Raw genomic sequence first — 10,118 nt, 5'->3', positions numbered from 1 at the left:
CCTTCATGACAATGGTGTTCCCTGGTGGAAGTGGCTTCTTTCAGCAGGATAATGCCACACTGCACACATTGTTCAGGAATGGTTTGAGGAACATGATGAAGAGTTCAAGGTGTTGCCCTGGCCTGAGTGTCTTACACTCAGACAAGAGTGTAAGACAGCAGGACTGAGGACGCAGGCTGGTATTAGTGTACACCGGTATGACTACAGCTGTTATTGGTTGCTCCACTCCAGTAAGGGTGGAATGACAACCAGGGGTTGCTTCTAGTGTAACTCACAAGATGAGGCTCTCTGACACTTCCATTCAGATAGGGGTACTCCAAACTTAGCACAGAGTTACTAAACTCATTTGGATCTACTTTATTGTGTTTCATTTTATGATCTTATTTCTATTATGTGTGATTTTATTTTTGGTTAAGGCAGGACGAGGACGAGGACGCAGGCTGGTGTAAATGTATGTATGTCCTGTTTGGGTTTGGGTTGCTGCTAGTATAAATCACAAACTGAGGTTCTTCCTTTCAGATAGGGGTACTCCGAACTTCATCATTTTATCGCATTTTTCAGTCCCGCTCCCACCTGCAACATTCATGTTTTGTCACGCAAAAGCCCGCAGATAACAGTATATATAGATATATATATATATATATATATATATATATATTTTTTTTTTTTTTTCAGTATCCATGAAATAGTTTCAAGTTAGGCCCCCAAGCACTAAACAAAGCCTCTTTGCTCAATGCTGCAAAAATAGAAATAGAAACCTTTGAGTGCAAATACAGATATCCACTGGATATCTGCTTGCCAAATCTGTTTCACCAATATGCTATTCCGGAGAAAACTGATCCTAGACCAGCAGTTATGGGCAGCTTTTCCCTCTAAAAGTAATCAGAAGCAGCAGGGGAAGGCAAAGCCGTGTTGCACACACACTCTGCCTGTGCTTGCGCCTGTTTTTATTTTATTTTATATTTTTGTAGTTGTTTTTACTTTTGTATAAAAGATGAATAACAATTTACTTGTTTTTAGGCATTTTATTTTTTGATATCTATTTTGTGGAAGTCCCGCAAATCATTTTATTCTCCGGCAACCCGCACACAATATGAGTGTCTTACTGCCCGCAATGTCCAATTTTTCTACTTGCGTCAAATTTTTCCTGCCCCTGTGAGTTGTATGAGGTCACACCCATGCCCAAGTAAGAGTCCACCCAGTAAATCCACAAAAAATGTGTGGTACTGTGTTCACTCATGTAAGCAGATGTACTTGAATTACTTGAATTACAGTTCTTCTGTACTCTGAATCATTTGAGCAATGTTGTGAAAATGAGCAACGAGCAATGAGCAAAGCAATGAGAAAATGAGCAATGAGCAAAGTTGTGAAAATTGTTTTCTTCTTAAAATTTCTTTTTATTGTGCTAGACTTCTAAATGTATTAAATATATCACTTTGCTGTCGTCTGCTAAAGTTGTATCAACTAAGTTAATGACTGAACACTGCTATATAAATAAGCAACTGTTTGTCAAAACTGTCACCCACAAGATTTCATTACATTTTGAAAACTTTTGACTTTTGATTTTCATAATTTTATTGATTATAGCACATAGTGACAGAATATATTAGTTAATTGTAGTATAAATTAAATTAATTAGTAAATTAATTTAAATGTGATAAAAAAGATAATATTTTGATCATCAGAACTGTCACATTTACTGTCAACTGTTTCACTTTTTTATATATATATATTTAAATTATTTAAAAGTAAACTTTGAAGTATAAACTACTAGTTTAGTAGTTTTATACTGCATGTATAGGCTACTTTAAATTTTCTTTAAGTGAACTTAACATCAGTTTATTATTTATATATTTTGCACTTTAAGTAGGCTATAGCCTACTGTTCCTATTTAGTTGTTAATTTTTATACTTGTACTTTAAGTAAATTTGTTGTAAATTCCTGTGTACTCTAGTAAGTCAGAAAAGAGCTGTGGTGATGTCATTAATATCATACACTCCAATAAACTTTTTTGAGATCGCAATAGAAGTGCCATGTGACTGAGAGCAACGTTGTAGATTATATGACCAAAAACTGATTTTCAAAACACTGAAATATACCTAAGTGTAATTTTAAATATATTTCTAAGTACATAAAGTATATTTCTGAGAAGTACATAAAAAGTAGACTGAAAGTAGGCTATACTTTATCTTTAGTTTAAAAGAAGTGCACTAACACACTTGAATAAACTTCATTTTTGTAAGGGCGTAGGTATCATGGCGTAGTCTGAAACTCTCAGTAAATAGGGCAGATTAGGGAGAAGGCTAATTATTTTGACAAAATAATTGAGCACTGAACTAGTAGACTACTTTGTAAACACTTCCCTAGGAGGGACGCTATAGTGTTACACCCCGTTAATCGAAGTAACTGTCTGGCAACTTGCAATCCAGTGCACACGCATGCTGTGTTAAGTTGCTGGGCAACATGAAATTTCGTATCAGCTCTCTGACGCAAAAGTGACGTTAATAAAGTAAGAATGAGTTTGCAATGGTATGTTTGCATGAGGCGGAGGCTGAACCGATCTCACCGACCCGAACTCTGGAGGGAATATGCATGGTCGAAACGTGTACCGGTTGTTGGAGAGATGACAGCGCGAGACGACTACTCCAACTGACTAGGCTACTCGGGAGATAAACAAGAAAATTATTCAATTATTGATTTAATCAAAAGGTTTACTGATTTCATTGATTATTTTTAGCATACGAAGATAACTTAAAAATGGATTAAGCTTGGAGCTCCAAGAGGTAATTAATTCAGCCAAAAGGAATCACGTTTTTCTTTCTGGCTGTGAATATGAAACAAAGAACAATTGTTATTTTCATTCATTATTATTATTATTATTATTATTATTATTATTATTATTATTATTATTATTATTTATCAACACATGAAATGCACGTTTTAAAAGCTAATTTGTCTGTTTAGGTTTGGCAGTTCTCTATGATAGGCTACGCTTGAATGACGCACATTGTTCAGGTCAAATGTATGTAAAGTAAACACTTTTTATTTCAGTATGTAATGCGTGTGTTATAGCTATAACGTTACTTAGGAAATGATGTGATAACAGTTTACCTGATCTTGATAACTGTTTCAGTCCTCCTTTATCACAATGGTGATTTTGTCGGAGGAAAAGGCAGCGAGGCAGTCCGGGAGACCACTGCAAGTGGGTTTCTACGAGATCATCAAGACATTAGGCAAAGGAAACTTTGCTGTGGTAAAACTAGCTAGACACAAAGTCACCCAAACAGAGGTATGTTGTGGTTTTTTGATATTGTTCAACAAAGTCGTTTCACCTGTAAAATTACATTACTTAGCATAAATTAAAAAGGGGGATTATTGCTAATTTTATTTTATGCTAAAATACATTTTTATTTATTTCAATTATTTTTATCACAAGTGTAATAAATTTACCTCTGGAAACCTCCTTTAATAAACAAACGTATTCTCTGGTTGTACTTTAACAGGTTGCCATTAAAATCATTGATAAAACTCGACTGGATGAATCTGATTTAGAGAAGATTAACCGGGAGGTTCAGATTATGAAGCTTTTGAAGCACCCATACATAATCAAGCTTTACCAGGTAGGCTTGTGTTTTTCAGTCATTGGGTTGATTACAACACAATGATAGACCTTAGTCGGTTATACCCTTATTAATCCATGTTTACTTCAGTTAAATTAGAGTTAAATATTTGTTATATTTTCCTAAATCTCAACTGCTGATATCTACCAGCTAATATCTCTATAACCTTTGACTTTTCACTTCACTAAGCTGGCTGAAAGCCAGTTTACAGTGAGTTTATTCTAATGCACCATGACTTTCCCATGGCTGCTACTTCCTCTATACTGCTCTCTCAGGAGTATGTGGAAGGGGGAAAATAATGACCTCACAATGGAAAGGTCATGATACAACTGCTTTCTCAATAATTATTTAATATTGGTGTTCCAAGTCCATATAGATGTATGACATTGTAAGAAAGAAAAACAGAAAGAAAAAGAAAAACAATGAGCCATGTTCTAAAAAAAAAAAATGTGGACTGCCTATTGTGGCATGACTCCAAGATCTGCCTTTAATTTTGATTCATCATTTTATTTATAAAAATCTATATCAAATAAAAAATGCATTTAATGACTTTTTTTATGGTTGCTTGTCACTAGTGTGAAGAATTTGTGTGTATCATGTAGGTTATGGAGACCAAAGACATGCTGTATATTGTGACAGAGTATGCAAAAAATGGAGAGATGTTTGGTGAGCTTAAAGAAAATATCTTAAAATTACCTACAAATCTGTATTTTTTAGGCTCTTTATGTCATTGCCTTTCATGCTGGTAACTTATACTGCTATTATCTTTCTCTTTCAAAGATTATCTTACCTCAATTGGTCATCTAAGTGAAGCAGAAGCTCGTAGTAAGTTCTGGCAACTCCTTGATGCTGTAGAATATTGTCACAAGCATCACATTGTACACAGAGACCTGAAAGCAGAAAATTTACTCCTGGACAGTAACATGAATATAAAACTGGCAGGTAAGAAAAAAAAATGTAGCCTCTGTTTTCTCTATTTAAAAAAATGTATCTCTATTTTCACACATTTAAAAAAAAGTAAATTCCTCAAGTGGCATTATTATTACTTTTACTGTAAGGTTTTAGGTCATACAAAATATGATTACATTTAAAAACTATGATAAACAAAAAGTGAATGAATCCATATTTATGGTGTAAAAATTACAAATTTAAACTTTTTTTCAATGAGTTGTGGCGTTTTCACTACAGCCAATAACCATATGTTGGTGTATATGGTAACCAAGGAGACAATCATATCATGGAAAAGCATGTTTGAGATGTTTGAGTTGAAAGTGATGAAAATACAGTAGATATCAGCCATTTCCAAATTAAAGCTGTAATTTTGTCAAAAATATGCAAAATGTGTGAAAAAAGTAATTAACTGTGTCTTTGGGAATGCAAACTATGGCTGACAATTTATCCCAAAAATGTTTAGCGTCATGTACAGATTACACTAATGCAGTGGTTCTCAATCTCGTTCCTTCACCCCCCATCTCGCATAAGTAAGATTTCAGTATACAAAAGGAGCGTACATATTTAGTTCAAAGGGCACCACTAATGCCATTAGCATCAGTACATCACTTAACGAACCAGGTTTGAGAACCACTGCACTAATGAGAGCGTGAAAAGTGTTGTGAGAGACCATACGGTGATGATATACGGCCCACGGTGCAACTTTTTGAGCAATGTTTCCGGGCAGTGTCACCGAGCAATGATGCTTTGGCACTTTCCCATTGAGAATGGGCAACAAATTTCTATCTGGATAGTACTTTAGATCGAAATTCTCAATGGGAAAGTGCCCAAGCATCATCGTTCGGCAACACTGCCCAGCAACATTGCTCAAAAAGTTGTCCCGTGTATCATCACCTTTATTGTTACTTAAAGTGCCCATATTTAGATACACCTAAAGGCAAATGTACTGTATCTATTTGTATTTCTTTAGACTTTGGTTTTGGGAACTTCTATCTGCCTGGTAAATCTTTGTCTACCTGGTGTGGGAGTCCTCCCTATGCCGCCCCAGAAGTCTTTGAGGGGAAGGAATATGAGGGACCACCCTTGGATATCTGGGTAAGATTTTGTATAATCAGCTTTTGTATAACTTTTCTGACCCTCCTCAAATTTCCAGAATGTCCTCTTTGACATTAAGGAAACATCTGAATTGTGTCTCCCTACTGCTTCTTAGAGTCTGGGAGTATTGTTGTATGTATTGGTTTGTGGCACACTACCTTTTGATGGCACCACTCTCCTTGCCTTAAGAAGAAGAGTCACTGATGGACGCTTCAGAGTGCCCTTCTTCATGTCACAGGGTATGCCTCAATATAAAAGGTTCCTCCTAACACCATTCTCATGGTCGTCTTACCTGTGTATTCATTTTCAGTATTTTAGTTGGACTATTCTCATGGTGTGGTGTGCTGAAATCTGGTGTCTTTAGCCCTTCTTTAATCCTTGCTGTCCGTCGTTCCACAGACTGTGAAAGCCTTATACGGAGGATGTTGGCTGTTGACCCTGCCAAGAGATTCAGTGTGGCTCAAATCAAACAGCATAGTTGGATGCAGGCTGATCCCTCTGCTATCTGCCATTCCTCTTTTCCCTTTTCCTGCCTTGAGACTCATCTCCAACAAGGGACTTACAATGAAGCAGTTCTGAGTATTATGCAGACAGTGGGCATTGACAGGAAGAGAACAATAGAGGTGAGGAGTCCAGAGATCAAGGCCTGTGTGGGAAAAAGCCAAAGGGATAGTTCACCCTAAAAAGAACATTCTATCATCATTTACTCACCCTCATGTTCTGTGGAACACAAAAGAAGATATTTTGAGGAATGCTGGTAACCAAATGGAAGTACTATTTACTTCCATTATATGGTGAAAAAAACACACTGAGACATTTCTCAAAATTTTATTTTATGTTACACAGAAGAAAGTTATACAGGTTTGAAATGAAATGATGAGGGTGAGTAAATTATGACAGAATTGACTATTCCTTTAAGTCTAAATCAGGGGTCTCCAACCCTGCTCCTTGAGAGTTACCACGTGTGTCTCAATCACCTCCCTAGCTTCCTCAGTCGTGAATCAGTATATTGTGGACATTAATTCAGGCACTAGTAAGGACAGTAAGGACCCTGGCTCACCACACATTGGGACACTGATGACTCTGTTTCCGGCGACATGACGGTGTCGTCATTGTACAACATCATTACTGGTATTTATGAACAACAATAGAACTGATATCTTTTTGACATTATTTTTTAATGTTATTTAAAGTACATTATGATAAATACTTAGCTTGTTACATATACGTGCAAAATTTCGGCCATAAATAAATTATAAATGTTAGCTAGATTATGTTCATTACCTGCTGAGAGATATATGTTTATGCTGAAATATAATTAAATAATGTTTTTTTTTTTTTTACATGTATCACATGTTATTATGTTCAGTGAATTTGCTCATGTGATTTATGTTCTGTGCTTCAGAACTACCGTTAAGGAAACATAGTGAGCATCGATGCCCTGGTAGGATTTTGCGATACAATGGCAGACTCCCTGATCAGTGCCCTGTGTACTGAACTAGGGTACTGATTGAGATACACCCATCATCCAGCAGAGTTCAGCTCCAACCCTAATCAAACACACCTGAAGAAGCTAATTAGTGCATTATGGGTATTCTCTAGCCGTTGAGTGTACATCAGTTGTACACCCGTTACTGTGTTGCATTATGGGATTGAATGAGTGCACACGATAACATCAGCTATGGTTTCGGACACCACTACAAATGACTGTCCCCTAAAAATAGTGCCCTGTTTAAGGGTATAGAGGGTGATTTTCGACACAGCCCTGGTCTAAATGATAACCCAGACTTATTTACAAAAGTACAGAAAGATCTGAGGAATATCCTCTTGAAAATTTCAGAAAATTCTGTTTAACATGCCATTAAAACAATTCTAATTCCTTAATGTTTCTGGCTGCACTTCGATATCGGTCTGACTAAAACAATATTTTGTCTTTGTAAAAAATATCATGTAATGTTTTAGTACCAGTCTGATTTTTTGTGAAGTCATACTCAGAGACCCTGATAAGCTTGGCTTTGTCCTGCATGCATAAACATTAATTGGACTAAAATACCTCGGCGTTGTGCATTTGCTCTGAAGACAGATGTGACGCGATGCATGTATTTAATCCTTCAAATATTGGGTTACACATTTATTGTGTCATTTGTACTGGGACAGACAGATGAAGACTGTAGCTGGACAATATACAGTAGCTTGATTATAATATGTATACGCTTGTAAATGTACTTACCGTGTATCACTTTATTGACTAAAACATGCCTCTGTATTCAGTCTCTTCAGAACAGTAGCTTCAACCACTTTTCTGCTATCTACTGCCTGCTGTTAGAAAGAGTGATGAAGCGTCAAGCACTGCAACAAAACAAACTGGGAACTGAGTGGCTGAAAGTACCGGGGCAGAATCCTTCAGCAGTGTTGCCTCTGGAGGATGATCTTAGCACACTGGAGTACACATGCTCAGCTTCTGCTACCTGCCAGCTAGAGACTACAGGATATCAAGAGTCACAGCCTGGGGATCTAAAAAAGGAGGAGGAGGACAATCAACCCACGATCAATCCTTCTGTGGGGTCCAGAAAGTCACAGAGACACACTCCCTCAGATGCCTCACAGAACTTTTCCTGCTTACCAAGTAAGGGATAGATATTTCATTCATTATGATTAGTCCATTTATGCTGGCCAAACAAACTGTGATACATTGATATTAAATTTTGTCTGGCTCTATTTTATTAGTATTCCCTGTCTTTTTCTTCAGGTATAGTCATAGATCATGTAGATGGGGCCACCTCAAACTGCTGCCTCAGGTCCTCTTCCTCTGCTTCTACTAGTTCTTCTTTCACCGCCCTCTGCACCCCATTAGAGATGGGCACTGGCACCAATGGCCGCATGACTCAGGGATTATATCCATGTTCACAGATATTAGTAGGGAATTCCAGCACTCACTCATCCACCCTTGGGCACCAGAGTTGTCTGCCCTTACCCAGCTTTCAGGAGGGAAGGAGATCTTCAGATACCTCTCTTATACAAGGTCAGGTGCACATAGCAAATTCTATCATTGTAAAAGTAAACAACATGAATTAAACAATATTTCCTCTTTTTATTAAGGTGTGAAGGCTTTCCCAACACATTTGAGAAAGAATGTCTGTATTAAGGGCCAGAGTTGGAATAAACTTGAGGGGCCTGTACGACACATGTGGATCCTAGATGACAGTCCCCAAAGCGGTAGTACATTGGCAAGCCCTCCATGCTCTCGAGTGAAGCTCCACAATGGTGTCCAGGAGAATGTTTTAGAAAATAAAAGGTGAAAATAATTAATTGATTAATGATTTACACTTGTAAAAAAAGAGAAGTGATTAATTGCATTGGATTCTAATTTTTATTCTTTTAAAGTAGATTATTTTTGTAATAAGTAGCTACCCTTTCAGTAAGTGTATTACTTTTTCTCAAGTGTACTTTCAGCTATTACAAATTTATTTGTAAATTTCAAACAGCTGAAATCAAATACCTATAACCTCTGTATCTTTGTATTTTAGGATGGTTCCCTTTCCCTGGCATCAGAGCCAGCAGCAGCTTCTCCCAGTGGCCTCTACTTCTTATGTTCAACTGAAAAAAAAAACAGGCCTAGATTCACAGAGATTTTTCACTCCACCTCTTCCCCCACAGCATCAGAGAAATCCCATCAGTCACTCTGCCTGCTCGCAGAACCCTCGGCATTCTCAATTTTCTCTCTCCTCTTCTTCCTCCATTGTAGAACCAGCCGCAAAGCTTCTAGAGACTCGACTGCAGATTAGTTCACAATCTCAGTCTCTGCCTCAGGATCACCCTCAGTGAAGTGACCCTGATTTTAATCATTAATAACGTATAATTTAGTATTTGCCACAATGGAGCAGTGCTTAAGAGCGACAGGACCTGACTAATAAACTCTCTAGATCTGGTTTAGCTAGATGCGTGTTTGTATAGAGGCGAATAGTTTTATTGAGACGTCATATTGCATGATCATTTTATCATTTTTGTCATGATTGTAGTTGCATAGTTAATGTCCAGAAAGTGATATGTATGTATGTGTATATATATATATATATATATATATATATATATATATATATATATATATATATATATATATATATATATATATATATATACATTAATTAAACATTTTACGATGATGGAGGTCTTGTTGTATTTGTTCAAAAGTATTAATAATTGAAGACTACTTTAGTTGTGGTTCATACTGTGATTTAGTTAGAGCATGACATTCATTATGCAGAAATTTATTGTTTTTAATAGTGGAATACTAATTCATGTATGGGGCTGTGAGTCTACTTATACATCTGTCTGTGATGTCTTCATATTTTTTTCCCCAAACCAGATCATTTTCAAATGTTTTATCACTTATTTTTAAAAAAGTATGCTTGCATTATTTGCCTGCATATTACCAGTTCATTAAAAAGTGGT

At 36.6% G+C, this 10,118-nt stretch overlaps 1 protein-coding gene across 2 annotated transcripts; it reads left to right on the top strand.

Moving 5' to 3' along the window:
* The first annotated feature begins 2,368 nt into the window (after positions 1–2,368).
* LOC125272283 (serine/threonine-protein kinase SIK2-like) lies at positions 2,369–9,741 on the top strand. 2 transcript variants are annotated; one of them, XM_048197022.1, is made up of 13 exons: positions 2,371–2,783; positions 2,965–3,022; positions 3,134–3,289; positions 3,504–3,620; positions 4,223–4,286; positions 4,401–4,562; positions 5,542–5,666; positions 5,782–5,905; positions 6,066–6,289; positions 7,938–8,292; positions 8,416–8,688; positions 8,766–8,961; positions 9,194–9,741. In XM_048197022.1, exons 3-13 carry the CDS (start codon positions 3,149–3,151, stop codon positions 9,489–9,491), a joined length of 2,079 nt encoding a protein of 692 aa, XP_048052979.1. In that variant the 5' UTR covers positions 2,371–2,783; positions 2,965–3,022; positions 3,134–3,148; the 3' UTR covers positions 9,492–9,741. The 2 variants fall into 2 exon arrangements, with proteins under 2 accessions (XP_048052980.1, XP_048052979.1); XM_048197023.1 differs by lacking the exon at positions 2,965–3,022 and having other exon boundaries at positions 2,369–2,783.
* Positions 9,742–10,118: the final 377 nt, after the last annotated feature.

Source organism: Megalobrama amblycephala, linkage group LG7 (genome assembly GCF_018812025.1).
Source record: "Megalobrama amblycephala isolate DHTTF-2021 linkage group LG7, ASM1881202v1, whole genome shotgun sequence".
Lineage (NCBI taxonomy): Eukaryota > Metazoa > Chordata > Actinopteri > Cypriniformes > Xenocyprididae > Megalobrama > Megalobrama amblycephala.
The sequence above is the reverse complement of the archived record's forward strand: the minus strand, read 5'-3'. Positions and strand labels throughout refer to the sequence as shown.

Excerpts from the sequence above, each read along its gene's own strand:
- LOC125272283 (XM_048197023.1), top strand. The coding sequence starts at position 3,149 with ATGGTGATTTTGTCGGAGGAAAAGGCAGCGAGGCAGTCCGGGAGACCA. Across the intron at positions 3,290-3,503 it reads ACAAAGTCACCCAAACAGAG|GTTGCCATTAAAATCATTGA; the intron begins GTATGTTGTGGT and ends GTACTTTAACAG. Across the intron at positions 8,293-8,415 it reads GAACTTTTCCTGCTTACCAA|GTATAGTCATAGATCATGTA; the intron begins GTAAGGGATAGA and ends CTTTTTCTTCAG.